The following is an 18,434-nucleotide window of genomic DNA, read 5'->3' on the forward strand; positions in this document are numbered from 1 at the left end:
GTTCAACGGTAAGAGACACACTGAAGCGCTCATGATCTCCTCTATCATTACACTCTGATAGTGTTCCATATGCAACAACACCCTTGCAAATAACAGCTTTATGTCACTGTCCATTCACTGAGTCTGCATTCCAAATGACAACCTATTCCCTATACACTACTTTTGACCAAAGTCCTATGGGCCCTGGTCAGAAGTACTGCACTTAAATCAGGAATTGGCTGCCATTTGTGACACAAACATCATCAACACACATAGTGCTCAGCTTCTCCCTGGTTCCCATGGTGACTGAGCCATAAAGGTTTGATGGTTGTTTCACTCAAGGTTAGCTAAATTAGTCTTAAAAGGATTCTTTCATGACACTGTCTGTCTGCTACAGTGTTTGGTAATTAGTCCTGATTGTTTGAGCGCAAAGAGCACAAGATTGGGTCTGACAATCCTTAGCAAACCCACAATGTTGAATCCTACAGTACCGATATGAAATACACAGAGAGTGGGCATGCACATGTGGACATTACTCCACCACTAGCTACGCCAATTAACAACCATTAAGATCAAATTCAACACCATGCATTTCATCTATCGCTCTATAGCTGGGTGAGAAATGACTGACCAGCTGCAGCTTCACATAGTACATAGCCATGACAACCATTACTCCTGATGAAATCATTATAATGATCATCTAAGACAGTGTCACAAAAAGCACCCTATTCCCTATATAGTGCACTACTTTTCACCAGAGCCCTATGGCCCCTGGTAAAAAGTAGTGCACTATATAAGAAATTGAGTGCCATTTGGGACACAAACCTAAAATAACTACAAGGAGGTCTCTCTTCAGGTCTGTTAGCCTGTTGGGGGCCCTGGCTGGGCTCTGGGCTGCTTCAGCTGGCATACTGTTTCTATTAAAGGTAGAGAGAGAGAGAGAGAGAGAGAGAGAGAGAGCGAGAGAGAGGTGAATATAAGCAGATGCGTGGAACAAATGAGGTCATCACCCACTCCCTGCCCAGAGAGAGAGAGAGAGGCGGGGAAAGAGGGAGAGAGAGACGTAGAAAGAGAGAAAGAAAGACAAAATAGAGAGGGGAGAGAAAGAAGGAGAGATGGAGGGATAGGCAGAGCAGATAGAGAGAAAGAAGGAGGGATGGAGGGATAGGCAGAGCAGATAGAGAGAAAGAAGGAGGGATGGAGGGATAGGCAGAGCAGATAGAGAGAAAGAAGGAGGGATGGAGGGATAGGCAGAGCAGATAGAGAGAAAGAAGGAGGGATGGAGGGATAGGCAGAGCAGATAGAGAGAAAGAAGGAGGGATGGAGGGATAGGCAGAGCAGATAGAGAGAAAGAAGGAGGGATGGAGGGATAGGCAGAGCAGATAGAGAGAAAGAAGGAGGGATGGAGGGATAGGCAGAGCAGATAGAGAGAAAGAATGAGGGATGGAGGGATAGGCAGAGCAGATAGAGAGAAAGAGGAAAGAGAAGAGGGCGTCTTTCACAAAGATGGAAACTATGGAAACGTGCTTCCAGTTACAGGTGCAAAAGCCTTATGTGAGGACTATAACATGACATGGGTGTTTTACCACACTCATATAACATAACACACACAGTGTATAGACCATGAAACCACATCATGGGGCAAACCACATCATGGGGCAAACCACATCATGGGGCAAACCACATCATGGGGCAAACCACATTAACACACCTACAGGCCAACCAACAAACGGAGTGTGTTCGCACACACTGACTGTCTTCCAAATCTATTGTGACAAATTGAAGGGCCAAGTCACTTTAAATGTCCTCAAGTCCATGTGACATAATTGACTAGCTGAATGGATGGTATTGTTGCTGCTGCACCACAGTCACAAGCAGACCCTACAAACACACTCCTGAGAATCTAAACCGTTACAGATGCCTGTCAAGGGAGTGTGTCTATCCTGAACTACCCTCCCTTACAGACCTGACTCTAGTCAGGAATACCTACGAATGCAAATCACCACTGTTGAATATAAAGACAGCCTTTAACCAGCCTTGACAGGGTATATACCTTCCTCCTTTACCCCAGTGACAGACAACCCTGTTAGGGGGGGTTGAGTCTCTCCCTGCCTCTTTTAAACAGTGGCCTTCCCTGGTGCATAGTATGGGCCAGGGCATTCTCAACAGGGCTATGTTCCAGGCAGCACGACTATATTGCACTTAAGTCTCTGCGAACGCGCACACGCCCATTCTGTCATACTGTATCACCGCCTGCTATGGCAAATGCACCATCCGCAACCACAAGGCTCTCCAGAGGATGGTGCAGTCAGCCCAACGCGTCATCGGGGTCACACCGCCTGCCCTCCAGGACACCTACACCCGGTGTCACAGGAAGGCCAAGAAGATGATCAAGGACCTCAGCCAAGCAACGGCCTATTCGCCAAAGTACAATCTAGAAGGTGGAGACGGTAGAGGTGCATCAAAGATGGGACTGAGATTGAAAAACAGCTTCTATCTCCAGGCCATCAGACTGTTAAATTGTTATCGCTAGTCAGTACCCAGGCCTGAACCTTAGTCACTGTCACTAGGCGGCTACCACCCGGTACTCTACCCTTCACCTTAGAGACTGTCACTAGCCGGCTACCACCCGGTTCTCTACCCTTCACCTTAGAGACTGTCACTAGCTGGCTACCACCCGGTTCTCTACCCTTGACCTTAGAGACTGCTGCACTGGTCACTTTAATAATTTGACATACTGTTTTACCCACTAATTATGTATTTACTGTGTTCTAGTCATGGCTCATCCTATATGACAACTTGTCTATTCATATACCGTCCACACGGTCTTTACACACCATTCAGATACATATGTATTTATATTCCGGATTCTGCCGTTTTGATACGTCTTAACTTGTTCTTTTTTAAAACTGTTTGATTATGTGTGTCGTTATTGTATTGCCAGATATTGCTGCATTGTTGGCGCTAGAAAAATAAGCCTTTCGCTGCACCTGGGACAACATCTGCAAAACCGTCTACGCAACCAATAAACTTTGATTTGACACACCCACACTAAGATGTAGGGGTTGCCACTCATTGCTGCGCTCAACTGGCATTAGTTTCCTGCTTGTACTACAATCACACTTCCTGTGAAAGCTGGAGAAGCGAAGGTCGGGAGCACAGACTGGAAAGATAACCAGAACTAGGTCAGAAATGGCACTCTATTCTCTATATAGTGCACTACTTTAGACCAGAGCCCTGGTCAAGCAGTTCAAGCAATAGGGATTAGGGTGTCATTTGGGACGCATTCCAATTCTGCTATAGGTAAAGGTTGTAAAGAAAGAGGTACACTAAAAAGCATATCTTAATTTAGAATAGACAACCTAATATACTCTGTTAGTTCCTACTGTCAAGGCAGAGGTGGTTGTGCTCCAAACTGGTTTTGAAGTCAAACCAAAATTACATTGTGTAAGAAGCGGAAGGAAGCAGGCTAGACTTATTTTTAAGACTGGGCTGACCGGCTCCACAACCCTGTCTGTCAGTAAGTCAGTCAGTCAGTCTGGAGGTTATATAGGCCTTAAACAATGCTGTTAGCTTTAAACTGCTCATTAATCACTGGCGAGCAGCAACACGTACAGGTGGAGTCCCAAATTACAGTCATTTCCATATATAGTGCACTACTGTTGACCCTTTTGACCAGGGCCAATAGAGCTCTGATCAAAAGTAGTTCACTATGTAGGGAATCTGGTGCCCGTTGGGATGCACAGTGCACACACAGTACAGTGGATATGCATAGCATTACACGTACAGCCACCACTGTGAACAGACCTAGTGCTTTTAAAGGTACTGCATGTGTCAGTCTCATGACAATGGCATCAGTGCAATTATGCAGACTGGACTGTCTTTCATTTATGCCAAGATACATAGGATCCTAAATATAACATTACATAGCATCCTAAATATAACATTACATAGGATCTGTTTTCATGGTCTTTAAACTCAGCAGGGTATACTCATGTCACAACCATATATAGTACCGGTCAAAAGTTTGGACACACCTACTCATTCAAGGGTTTTTTCTTTATTTGTACTATTTTCTACATAGTGGAATAATAGTGAAGACATCAACATGATGAAATAATACATATAGAATCATTTAGTAACCAATAAAAGTGTTAAACTAATCAAAATATATTAAATGTTTGAGATTCTTCAAAGTAGCCACCCTTTGCCTTGATGACAGCTTTGCACACTCTTGGCATTCTCTCAACCAGCTTCACCTGGAATGCTTTTTCAACAGTCTTGAAGGACAGTCATCTGTTCACCTACTCTGTGTCTCACAAAGACACGGCGGTTGGAACTTAAAATCTCAAATCTGGACTCAGACTAAAGGACAGATTTCCACTGGTTTAATGTCCATTGCTCGTGTTTCTTGGTCCAAGCAAGTCTCTTCTTATTATTTATGTCCTTTAGTAGTGGTTTCTTTGCAGCAATTCGACCATAAAAGCCTGATTCACGCAGTCTCCTCTGAACAGATGATGCTGAGATGTGTCTGTTACTTAAACTCTGTGAAGCATTTATTTGGGCTGCAATCTGATGTGTATGTCTAGTAACTCTAATAAACTTGTCCTCTGCAGCAGAAGTAACTCTGGGTCTTCGTTTCCTGTGGCGGTCCTCATGAGAGCCAGTTTCATAATAATGCTTGATGCGACTGCACTTGAAGGAAATGTTCCGCACTGACTGACCTTCATGACTTAAAGTAATGATGGACTGTCGTGTCTCTTTGCTTGTTTGAGCTGTTTTTGCCATAATATGGAATTGTTCTTTTACCAAATAGGGCTATCTTCTGTATACCACCCTTACCTTGTCACAACACAACTGAATGGCTCAAAAGCATAAAGGAAAGAAATTCCACAAATGAACTTTTAACAAGGCACATCTGTCAATTGAAATGCATTCCTGGTGACTACCTTACGAGGCTGGTTGAGAGAATGGCAAGAGTGTGCAAAGCTGTCATCAAGGCAAAGGGTGGCTACTTTGAAAAATCTCAAATATAAATCTCTATATATATATATATATATATATATATATATATATATATATATATATATATATATCACTTTTTTGGTTCCTACATGATTCCATATGTGTTATTTCATAGTTTCGATGTCTAAACTATTATTCTACAATGTAGAAAATAGTACAAATAAAGAAAATCCTGGAATGAGTCGGTGCCCAAAATTTTCACAGGTACAAAAAAATATATATACACATATATATACACAGATAAAGTCGGAAGCTTACACCTTAGTCAAATACATTTAAACACTGTTTTTCACAATTCCTGACATTTAATCAGAGTAAAAATTCCCCGTCTTAGGTCAGTTAGGATCACCACTATTTTGAGAATGTGAAATGCCAGAATAATAGAGTGAATTTTTTTTAGCTTTTATTTATTTCATCACATTCCCAGTGGGTCAGAAGTTTACTTACACTCAATTAGTATTTGGTAGCATGGCCTTTAAATTGTTTAACTTGGGTCAAACATTTTCAAATAGCCTTCCACAAGCTTTCCACAGGAAGTTGGGTGAATTTTGGCCCATTCCTCCTGACAGAGCTGGTGTAACGGAGTCAGGTTTGTAGGCATCCTTGCTCGCACACGCTTTTTTAGTTCTGCCCACACATTTTCTATATGAGATCAGGGCTTTGTGATGGCCACTCCAATACCTGGACATTGTTGTCCTTAAGCCATTTTGCCACAACTTTGGAAGTATGCTTGGGGTCATTGTCCATTTGGAAGACCCATTTGTGACCAAGCTTTAACTTCCTGACTGATGTCTTGAGATGTTGCTTCAATATATCCAATGCAGTTAACCTACTGTTCCTAGGCCATCATTTAAAATAAGACTGACTTACCTAGTCAAATATGGATTTACTTTTTTATAAAAAAATATCCACATAATTTTCCTTACTCATGACGCCATCTATTTTGCGAAGTGCCAGTCCCTCCTGCAGCAAAGCACCCCCACAACATGATGCTACCACCCCCTGTGCTTCACAGTTGGGATGGTGTTCTTCGGCTTGCATGCCTCTCCCTTTTTCCTCCAAACATAATGATGGTCATTATGGTCAAACAGTTCTGTTTTTGTTTCATCAGACCAGAGGACATTTCTCAAAAAAGTACGATCTTTGTCCCCATGTGCAGTTGCAAGCCGTAATCTGTCTTTTTTATGGCGGTTTTGGAGCAGTGGCTTCTTCCTTCCTGAGTTGCCTTTCATGGTTATGTCGATGTAGGAGTCGTTTTACTGTGGATATAGATATTTTGTACCTGTTTCCTCCAGCATCTTCACAAGGTCCTTTGCTATTGTTCTGGGATTGATTTGCACTTTTCGTACCAAAGTACGTTCATCTCTAGGAGACAGAACGCGTCTCCTTCCTGAGTGGTATGATGGCTGCGTGGTCCCATGGTGTTTATACTTGCGTACTATTGTTTGTACAGATGAATGTGGTACCTTCAGGTACTTTTTTCTGAGGTCTTGGCTGATTTCTGTTGATTTCCCCATGATGTCAAGCAAAGAGGCACTGTTTGAATATGTGGTTGTCCCACCTGGCTATCTTAAGATGAATGCACTAACTGTAAGTCGCTTTGTATAAGAGCGTCTGCTAAATGACTAAAAGATGTTATGTATGGCTCTCCGGGTATAGCAGTGTACTGTACTGTCACTGATGTTAAAGGACAGAGCTACTCGTATTGTCTCTACTGCTATTTCCTGTCCATGTGCAGGGGAGTTTGATGGGGAATAGCACGGAACCCAGGGCCTGAATACCAGACAGTGTTGATAGGAGAGGGATGGAAACAGAAGCATGGCATGCCACCTGGAAAAACCAGCTCACGCATCCGGACCACCGCTCTAACACACACACACACACACACACACACACACACACACACACACACCTCCACCTCCTGTCTGGTTGACAAACTGTCCCATAAACAGCAGCACTTCCTACAGGCCGGAGATGAACACACTCTGGTTCACAACGTCTAAAGAAACACCACCGTCATAACTAGAGGTGGCATGGTCTCTCTACTCACACTCTGTTTGGCTTTCAATCTGGAGTGAACCCCGCACACATGTACGCAACCACACACACACACACATACCTACACACACACACGCAAGCACCCACACACACGCTGTACCAGCCAGCAGTCAAATAAAGTTTGCCAGAGGAAACTACAGTAGTCTGGATGTACTAGAAGAAGTAAATAGTGTCCAAAGGCCTTGGGCTAATATTTGGCTTGACTAAAATGTAAATGGAGAATGTGTTTTCTCAAATGTTCCCATCCTATCCCTTACTATAGCTGATTAGAATGACCTCTACTGCTCTTACTAAAGCTCTCTCTATCTCTGTTCTATTGTAGCATAACACCAGATTACACTCTGATTCAACACGTAAGGCCTTTTCACAGATGCATTGTTCTTAGCCCCAGGTTAAGACTGGCCCTGGGCTAGCTTAGCCTGTGTTCACACAAGTAGGGTGAAGTGAAACCAACTGTCCCTTATCTGGTGTAGAAAATTCAAATTAGGTATCAAAGGAACTCTGATTGGCTAGCCCCTGGGTTAAGGTTGGTGCTAGCCCACTTTAGAATGTGCACGTGTGAACACTCGCTTAGCCCCAAGCTCAAACCTCCCTTAGCCCAGTGCTTTGAGGCACTTAGCCCTCGGCAGTGTGAACATGCCTTTAGTAATCTAATCTAACACAGTACCTAACTACCCAAGCCCTTTTGTGAGCCACATAAATCACTGAAGCCCTGTCAACAGCGTTCGTCTATTGTCCATATGCCATTGAACAGCAGTGTGTTGGTAGATAAAGTATGGCTGCAATGACATCGTGTGACAGGCAGGGGGCTCATGATTCTTCTCAGTAGAAATATGAAAACAGATTCTCGTAAATAGACAGTGCAGCCAAAAAACACGCCCTCTCAGAGTTTACAAAGACTGTTTCTCTGTTTTATAGAGTTCATTAGTCATTCAACCAGAGGCAGCAGCAGCAGCGTCACATTTAAGTAATTTAGTCATCTATTTTTACACTTAAATATCTAGTTTTAGACGTTGTCATTTTCTTTCCAGTTCTCAATTTTGAGGAGATAAGACAGCTAGCATCTGGTAGGAAATGGCCTGTGAATTCATCTGAGAAATATGCCTCAGTATTTGCCAGTATTGTAAGCCTGGGCATCACTTGGCTGCTACTGTGGGGATCACAGCAGGAAGTGGCAGACTAATTGGTCCAGTTATAACACAATACGCATCATCACATGGGTATATGCAAAGCAGGAAGGATATCTCAGCAAATGATTTTACCCTGAAATAGCTCAAATAGCTTCCTGAGGTGTATCAAGCCCACTGACCACAGCGTGACTCACCCTGTCTTTGTCATCGGCCACATCGCACAGTGTGTCGTCCAGATCCAGTATGCCTCCGTCCCCATGCTCCAACCTGTGCACCTGTAGCCAGTAGCCAGGATCCTAGAGGGAGGGAGAGAGAAGAGACATGGATTAACTTAGAGAGAAGAGAGTGGAGACATGGCTTATTTTAGACAGAAGAGAGGTGAGACATGGCTTATTTTAGAGAGAAGAGAGTGGAGACATGACTTATTTTAGAGAGAAGAGAGTGGAGACATGGCTTATTTTAGAGAGAAGAGAGTGGAGACATGGCTTATTTTAGAGAGAAGAGAGTGGAGACATGGCTTATTTTAGAGAGAAGAGAGGTGAGACATGGCTTATTTTAGAGAGAAGAGAGTGGAGACATGGCTTATTTTAGAGAGAAGAGAGGTGAGACATGGCTTATTTAAGAGAGAAGAGAGTGGAGACATGGCTTATTTTTGAGAGAAGAGAGTGGAGACATGGCTTATTTTAGACAGAAGAGAGGTGAGACATGGCTTATTTTAGAGAGAAGAGAGTGGAGACATGGCTTATTTTAGAGAGAAGAGAGTGGAGACATGGCTTATTTTAGAGAGAAGAGAGTGGAGACATGGCTTATTTTAGAGAGAAGAGAGTGGAGACATGGCTTATTTTAGAGAGAAGAGAGGTGAGACATGGCTTATTTTAGAGAGAAGAGAGTGGAGACATGGCTTATTTTAGAGAGAAGAGAGGTGAGACATGGCTTATTTAAGAGAGAAGAGAGTGGAGACATGGCTTATTTTTGAGAGAAGAGAGTGGAGACATGGCTTATTTTAGACAGAAGAGAGGTGAGACATGGCTTATTTTAGAGAGAAGAGAGTGGAGACATGGCTTATTTTAGAGAGAAAAGAGGTGAGACATGGCTATTTTAGACAGAAGAGAGGTGAGACATGGCTTATTTTAGACAGAAGAGAGGTGAGACATGGCTTATTTTAGAGAGAAGAGAGGTGAGACATGGCTTATTTTAGAGAGAAGAGAGGTGAGACATGGCTTATTTTAGAGAGAAGAGAGGTGAGACATGGCTTATTTTAGAGAGAAGAGAGGTGAGACATGGATTGTTTTAGAGAGAAGAGAGGTGAGACATGGATTGTTTTAGAGAGAAGAGAGGTGAGATGGCTTATTTTAGAGAGAAGAGACATCGTTTATCTTAGAGAGAAGAAGTAAGACATGGCTTATCTTAGAGAAGAAGAAGTAAGACATGGCTTATCTTAGAGAGAAGAAGTAAGACATGGCTTATCTTAGAGAGAAGAAGTAAGACATGGCTTATCTTAGAGAAGAAGAAGTAAGACATGGCTTATCTTAGAGAGAAGAAGTAAGACATGGCTTATCTTAGAGAGAAGAAGTAAGACATGGCGTATCTTAGAGAGAAGAAGTAAGACATGGCTTATTTTAGAGAGAAGAAGTAAGACATGGCTTATCTTAGAGAAGAAGAAGTAAGACATGGCTTATCTTAGAGAGAAGAAGTAAGACATGGCTTATCTTAGAGAGAAGAAGTAAGACATGGCTTATCTTAGAGAGAAGAGGTGAGACGGTTATTTTAGACCAGATTGAAATAAGGGAGATGGAGAGAGAGAGAGAGAGGACACATTAGCTAAGACTTATACAATACAGAGAGAGAGAGGACGCATTAGCTAAGACAATACAGAGAGAGTTCAAGGCAGGTAACAGGTTGAGGTTGATTTGGATCTGGACCATGACCTTTTTTGCAGGAAGAGCTGAATTGGGGGGGGGGGGGGGGGGGGTTAGATATTAGACCGTGTGAAAAAGTAGCGGTTAGCAGATAGGAGGCAAATGATAAGGTTCAAAAGAGCGATTTAATTCACAAAATGTGGATAGGCTAGTGATGGTAGCAGAATTTAGGATCAATAATAATTTGGCAATATAGACAAAAATGACTTACAAAACAAACGCTTTACAGAAATAAACTGGTTGTGAAACCAAAATCAAACCTTTCAATCAATCCAATCTGGCCTAGAATCAGGCTACATGCCCCGCAAACATCACAGACAGCCTAAGCGCATGGACGCTTTCATAAACAAAGATTACCGAACATTGGCAAAGCCCGGTAGAAACACCTTGCTTGACTAATTCCCGCAAATTCCACATTGCTGAGCAAAACCATTGGGTTCACATAACCAGTGAACTGGTGGAAATACAGGCTGAAGGATACATCTCGCTCACTCTCCCTCTGTTGTGTCACTGGGCCATTGGGCCCGCCCTGCAACCTCATTGGATAATGCTGGGCCTTCTTCTTTCACTGTGCAACTCATCAATGTGCATCTTGCTAGCTGTCACTCAAATAGCGAGGGGCTGAAGCTCATAGGCTAGAACTCAAATTGCTAGGGGGGTGGCCCAAATGGGCCAAGCTTGCAGTGCTCAAAATATCAGCACACAGCTTCCAGAAAACAGTTGCTTACAAACTAAGGATTTTATGAACAATTGAGGTAAAAACAAAACTTCTGCTGACAGATTATCCATGTATGAGCTACACATTGACACATCCAGCCCAAAGCAGGCGCTTAAAAAAATACCTAAGTAGTCGCCATAGTTCCAGAACTTGTCTTTAGCTCAAGTAAAGGGAGAGTGGGGCTTGGACTTAAGCGCATGCACGCCTGTCGCCATCACAGACTGGCATTGCAATATAAAATGATGTAATCCGTCTCCCACCCATGTATCTAGATAAGTGTGCAAAGCCATGGCAGGGCTTTAGGCCAGATACACAGACATTCATATTTTGATGTTTTTGGAAAAGCTTTGACCAAAACTAAAAGGTGAATAACTACTGTAGGTGCAAGGCGAAGAAAAGCAGCCCCCCCCCCTCCCCCCAACCCTCATAGCACACAGGTAGTGAAGCGTAGACCACGCAGGTCAGAAGTTAAGCCAAAACATCTCAGCTTCACATCCTTATTAGGATAACCTCTGGGGATGGCCGACTGACTCCTGGGCTTTAAATGCACACACATACACACAGAGACAGACAGACAGATAGACAGACAAACTAACAATCCGGGCCTTCCCTAACGTTTTCCCATCCACACGACAGAATAGAGTCTGTGGGTTTGATGCCTTCATGCACATTTCTGGACCCTTTCTGTAAATTGTAAACAGAGTGGTACGCCAGGCCAAGAGCTTCCAAAGTCAAACGGGGAATAATTGTGTGGTCTTTTCCTTCTATTTGTGGTTATTATAAGGGGTACAAGAATTCCCCCTGCAGTTCTGACACCAGAGAAAAAGATGGGAGTTACTGTAAATACATGTACTACAATAGATGGTCTTGAATATCAAATGATATTCATAACACACTTTAGAATCGACTTTTGTGAGGCAAAAAAAGGTAGGACAAAGAAAAGCAAGTAATAGAAATGTATATTCAAAACCAGCTCCACCACCAGTCGTATTTTAGCAGTAATGTTATTTTATTGTCATACATACGAACAAAAATCATAACACTAAAATACAGATGTTACAATTACACAGAAAACCAAGACATGAGAGAAAATGAGTGTGGAATCTGGAAGCCATTCCACACCACAAACCCACTACAAGAAACAGCAAATATCACAACAAATGTCTGACATGGGTCTACTTCCAGATCTCCCTCAGTGAAATCAGACCAGCAGCCAAGTTACAGGGATTGGAGATCAATAAATCCCCATAATGGATCAAAAGCTTAGGTTTATGTCCCAAATGGAACCCTATTCCCTATATAGTGCACTACTTTTGACCGAAGTCCTATGGGCCCTACATTAGGGAATAGGGTGACATTTGGGACAAAGCCTTAATATCAGTGCCAAGCAATGGAGCATGTAGCATAGGATATTCATGCTACTGTACAGCGAGATTAGATTAGGTCGATGTTTATTGGCCTCCGAGGCAGTCAGGACAAACTGGCCCTGTCCCAGCTGACAACCCTGGTGGGCTGTACTGAGCCGATGGCCCAGTCTGCTGCCCTGTAACCCTGCTGTGTTCGTGAAACACTTAGGGACATAGAGGGGATACAGGGTTATGTCCCATGACCATAGAGGGGTTGAGGGAACATAATGGGACACACTAAGCCCATCCCAAATGGAACCCTTTTCTCCTACAGTGCACTACTTTCGGTCAAAGTAGTACACTTATAGGGATAGTGTGCCATTTGGGGTGCAGACACTGTGCACTTCTGCCCCCCTGTGGCCATGGGACACTCGGTCACCCTCCCTCACCTCCCCTGGCCATAGGACACTCTGTTCCCCTGTATTGCCCCAGTGTGACCTGCCCCCCGAGGGCTAAACAGCTGGCCACATGAACTGAGCACAGCTCTGGTACACATGCTGAGAGAGCACACACACAGTCAGATGGACAAACACATGCAAACTGGTGCAACCACAGAATGATCCCTCCAACACTTCGATGTACATTTATTTGAACACAGAACACACTAACACTTCAATACACCAAAACTGAACAAAAACACAGTGGGCCTACATCAACTTGAATTTATTTGACATCTCTTATTTCCCCACTCACTCCAGTCATTCACCCCAGTTGGACTTCAGAGAGAACATTCATCTCCATCTCTCCATCAGACAGCAGGACCATGGCTGAGTGTGACAGGGTTTTTCGTTTTTTAAATTTTTATTCCACCATCACCTACAAGCAAGACCTCCATCGTAAAATAACCATTTATATTACAGTAAAGCATGACAGTGTCTGGGAGGACAGGGGGTAGAGTTAACTCAAGGATAGTCTGCGGGAAACGGTCAACCCGGGGATCATTTGTCATAGATGCGTCCCAAATTGCACCCTATTCCCTATGGGTCATGGTCAAAAATAGTGCACTATAAAGGGATTAGAGTGCCATTTGGGTCTCAGGCCATATAAAAGGTTCTGCAGAGGGATAAAAAAAAATGTTTTTTAAATCTTTAAGCAGCTCCAGCTCTCTAAAGCGAACACGGTTCTCCCTGTGAGAAATGTAGTGTTCAGCTTGTTTCTGTGTTTCTCCGCCAGACTAGCCAACTGTTTCATGTTCTCTTTCATCAGGTGACAAGTTCAAACACACCAAAAGTGAACATCTAAATGTTTTTCAATACCTTAATTGTTACTCTGAAGTATCGTGTGAAAAATATGTGCTTAAAGCAGCCCATTAAGATAAGAACTTTACCTCTCCTGAGCCATCGCAAAGCCACCCATTCTTGTTATGAATCTAGTTATTAGTCTTAACAAATGACTCCGGCTACCAAGAGTGATGTCGTCTCTTCAAGAGAAGAAAAACCTGAAATCTCTGATCCCCCTGTGTTGACCCAGTGACCTGTTGTGTCACACTGTCTGCTACCTCATTCCTTCAGCCATTATGACCCCTACCCTCGTCTCGACAGGTGTCTCTTTATCTGATCCTAAGGAGGTTCATAGTAGTCTGTACACTCTTACAACCCTCTTACAACACCTCGTCAGACAATGGCCCAGTCTCTTCACCACATTAGCAGGCTCTTTGTGCTGGTAGGATCTGCTTTCAGTGTGGGGGACCACAAAAAGACTTCTGCATTCAACTCTGAGGGGGGTCAGTATGCTGCCTGCCTGAGAAGCAAAGAGCTGATTCAAAACATAATGATGCCATCGCTTACCACACAGACTGAGGAGACAAAGGTGTCTGAGAGACCGACAGCGATCAAGAGCAACAGGTTCCCTGTTGAAGTTGCGTAGTAGAATTAATCAAGATCGCATTGGGCAGACATTATTATAGACAGGAAGGAACACCATCACAGACACGTAATGAGTCTGACGTTGATTCTATTGCAGATATGTTGTGTGAGTGACGATATAGATATTTCACATTAACAAATGCATTAGCCGTCCAACAGGAATCTGGGGGATTACTGAAGATGATATGTCAGAGCTGTCAGAGCAGCTCACGGATTACTGCACCTGTACATAGCCCATCTATAATTTAGCCCAAACAACTTCCTCTTCCCCTACTGTATTTATTTATTTTGCTCCTTTATTTCTATCTCTACTTTGCACATTCTTCCACTGCAAATCTACCATTACAGTGTTTTACTTGCTATATTGTATTTACTTTGCCACCATGGCCTTTTTTTTGCCTTTACCTCCCTTATCTCACCTCATTTGCTCACATTGTATATAGACTTATTTTTCTACTGTATTATTGACTGTATGTTTGTTTTACTCCATGTGTATCTCTGTGTTGTTGTATGTGTCGAACTGCTTTGCTTTGTCTTGGCCAGGTCGCAATTGTAAATGAGAACTTGTTCTCAACTTGCCTACCTGGTTAAATAAAGGTAAAATAAAATAATGAAATACATTTGAGTTCAGTAAGAACAGAAGGACATATTAACCAAATCAGACCCTTGTGAATGTGACTTCCCAAGCCTCACGTAACGACACAGCACAGTGCAGTCAGAGATGGTCGATGAAAGTGTCCCGGGTCTATTACCACCTGGAACGCCAGACACAAAATGGCTGCTGTGTCAGTTGAGAAGTGTTAAAAGGCGATAACAATGCATTGTGTCACCTAGACAGAATTGCCAAACAGAGATAAGGTATTGATGACTTTATGTCCAGACAGGCCCAAACAGTCATTCATTGTGTATACGTAAGCTTGCACAGACACGTTTGGGTCACATGGGAAATGATGATGATGACAGTGTACATATGTGCTCTAGTTAAGCACATTCTATAGATATGATAAAATAGTGCTGCTCCACTCATGGAAGTTGAAGGATGTTCCTAATATGGGCAAAGTCCTGCACTGTTAAATTGAAGTGCTTTGTAACACCAAAACTAGTGGCAACTGAGCTGCCACCAACTTGATGGAAACAAAACCTAAACTTTGCTGGAGTATTGAAACACATCATCCTGGGATGTTTTGAAATATGACACCGTGTGTTGTAACACCACTTAATCAAGGGTTGATCAACACCTTGCCAGGGACTGGGAGCACTACAGGAAGAGGTTGAAAACACGAAGTTCAGCTAAGGGCAGAATTAGATACCTTCTGTTTTGGTTTAGTTTCCTCTCTAAAGCTTCTAAACACTATTATGGTGTTTCAAATCCTGTCTTGTACATAGGGTTGCAAAGGGTCAAAAACATTCCAGAAATTTTCCATGGGAAGTGAAGCCTGGGAATTTAGGGATTTTTGCTTAAATTCATCAAAACGTTAGCTTATAATAGTGAACCTCTTTTTTTGGGATACACATAAGGCAATTCTAGGTCTTGTGGCATATTTTGGTTAAACTATCCCCGGTTCAATGGAATTGCAACCCTCTGCATGCACATGTGCAGTGCACTCTTCCATCACACGTACAGCTGATTCACAAGATCGTGCACACTAATGAGATGCAATTGAGCCCACACTACTACACTGTCTGAGCCATGGACTACATGCTTTCTGATAAGTTTTGAAGACAATACTGGGGTGGGGTGAATATATTTTATATGACATACATGATTTTTTGTTAACTAGTAAATAGTATCCTACAGCAAAGTGTGTTTAAATCATTTCTAACTTGTTAACAATTTCTGCTAGTTAGTTTTTGCTACCATGTGGGTTTTAGCTTACTTGAGCCTGCTAACTGAGGAGTGTTAATTCACCTGCTTCCATACATGTTTCATTTTAAAATATTTATTTTACAAATGAGTTGTTTAATCTAACTGCTTAACTATTTTTATGTACATGGAATTTTCTTTTTTCTTTTTTTGAATCTTTACAGGAAAATGCCACAGGCACTATCTGATGTGTGGAGACATTTCACTGCAACAAAGATGCAGAATCATCTAGCCAAGTGCATATAGTTCCCTCAGTGCTCACAACAAGCAACCTCTGACAAAAGTCAGAGAGATTCGAGGTGAAAATTATGAATCAGACAACTTATCGATAGCAACAGCTCATGGTCCTCCTGGAATCAGTAGTTTTTTTGACTCAATGGAGGAACATAGTCAGAGAAATAGTGATGAATGTCTTGCTCGAGCTGTGTATGCAACTGGTTCACCTCTGATGCTCACAGGCATTGTGTAGTGGAAGAGATTTCTGAATGTTCTTCGCCCAGCATACAACCCTCCAACCAGATATGCTTAATCTACCCATTTGCTGGATACAGAGTTCAACAGAGTTCAAGTGAAGGTCAAGCAAATCATTGAGAAAACAGACTGTATTGCAATCATCTCTAATGGGTGGTTGAATGTTCGTGGGCAAGGAATAATTAACTACATCATCTCCACCCCTCAACCAGTATTCTACAAGAGTACAGACACAAGGGACAACAGACACACCAGTCTCTACATTGCAGATGAGCTGAAGGCAGTCAAGGTATTTGCACTGGTGACAGACAATGCTGCGAACATGAAGGCTGCTTGGTCTAAAGTGGAGGGGTCCTACCCTCACATCACACCCATTGGCTGTGCTGCTCATGCATTGAATCTGCTCCTCAAACCCATCATGGCAATGAAAACAATGGATAGACTCAACAAGTGAGCCAAGGAAATGGTTAGGTATGTGAAGAGTCATCAAGTTATAGCAGAAATATTCCTCACCAAGCAAAGTGAGAAGAATCAGAGCACCACATTGAAGCTTCCCAGCAACACCCGTTGGGGTGGTGTTGTCATCATGTTTGACAGACTATTGGAGGGGAAGGAGTTTCTCCAAGAAATGGCCACATCAGTCTGCCGATATGGACAGACCCATCAAGAGGATCCTCCTGGATTATGTATTTTGGGGGAGAGGGGTAAGCAGCCTGAAACTCATGTAACCTATAGCAGTAGCCATTGTGCAGATTGAGGGAAACAATGCCATCCTATCTGATGTTCAGACTCTGCTTGTAGATGTAAGAGAAGAAATCTGTACTGCCCTGACCACTTCACTGTTGCTCCAAGCAGAGGAAACTGCAATTCTGAAATACATCAAAAAGCATGAAGACTTCTCCCTGAAGCCCATACACTCCGAAGCGTTGCATGTTAGACCCCAAGTATGCTGGCAAGAGCATCCTGTCTGGTGCAGAGATCAACAAGGCCTATGTTGTCATCACTAAGCCTGAGAGGAAGACAAAGCTTTAGTTTCTAGACTATCATTTTACAGATTTATGTAGAAAACATTTTTGGGAGATGTGATGGATCATTGGGGATCATTCAATATTCCTTTTCTTTTGTTGTTCAGTGAAATCATCCCACGTGAATAGTCAACTCATTTAATTAAAGTTCCATTCTATTAGAAGGATTTAATCATTTGCAATTATGTCTAATTATGATATGGTAAATATATCCAATGCAAAAACAATCTACATGTAAATAGTATTAATATTAATGTGCATATATTTCCGTTAATTCCCATATATTCCCGTTAATTCCCATATATTCCCGTTAATTCCCATATATTCCTGTTAATTCCCACCTCTTAATATTCCCCAAATTGTGCAACCCTACTTGTGCAGATTTAGATCACGTCTTCTGGAGTATTTCTATTGGTTTATGTATCTGATCATTTGCCAGATTAACCCATTTTGGCAGGCATTTGATGAGCACAGATCCCAATCCCCCAGCAGTAACTGGAGTTTTTTTTTACAGCAAGCAATGCAGAACACTTGTTTATTTATATTACCAGGTAAGTTGACTGAGAACATAGTCTCATTCACAGCAACAACCTGGGGAATAGTTACAAGGGAGAGGAGGGGGGATGAATGATCCAGTTGGAAGCTGGGGATGTTTAGGTGGCCATGATGGTATGGCCAGATTAGGAATTTAGCCAGGACACCGGGGTTAACACCCCTACTCTTACGATAAGTACCATGGGATCTTTAGTGATCACAGAGTCAGGACACCCATTTAACGTCCCATCTGAAAGACAGCACCCTACACAGGGTAATGTCCCCAATCACCGCCATGGGACATTGTGATATTTATTTAGATCAGAGGAAAGAGTGCCTCCTACTGGCCCTCATAAGCCAGCAGTGGAATGCAGGGTGGTATGCCTGTACCATTAAAAGTTAGAAATATGGGAATGGGTCATCTCATCATTGAACAGAAT

At 42.6% G+C, this 18,434-nt stretch overlaps 1 protein-coding gene across 3 annotated transcripts in view; it reads right to left on the bottom strand.

Moving 5' to 3' along the window:
- Nucleotides 1–18,434, bottom strand: part of LOC109908714 (partitioning defective 3 homolog) — a 536,862-nt gene that overhangs the window by 463,386 nt on the left and 55,042 nt on the right. For all 3 annotated transcript variants that reach the window (XM_031796385.1, XM_031796386.1, XM_031796384.1), the window contains exon 2: nucleotides 8,387–8,488. In XM_031796385.1, coding sequence (XP_031652245.1) covers nucleotides 8,387–8,488 — 102 coding nt within the window. The remainder of the gene's footprint in view (nucleotides 1–8,386; nucleotides 8,489–18,434) is intronic.

Source organism: Oncorhynchus kisutch, linkage group LG18, assembly GCF_002021735.2.
Source record: "Oncorhynchus kisutch isolate 150728-3 linkage group LG18, Okis_V2, whole genome shotgun sequence".
NCBI lineage: Eukaryota > Metazoa > Chordata > Actinopteri > Salmoniformes > Salmonidae > Oncorhynchus > Oncorhynchus kisutch.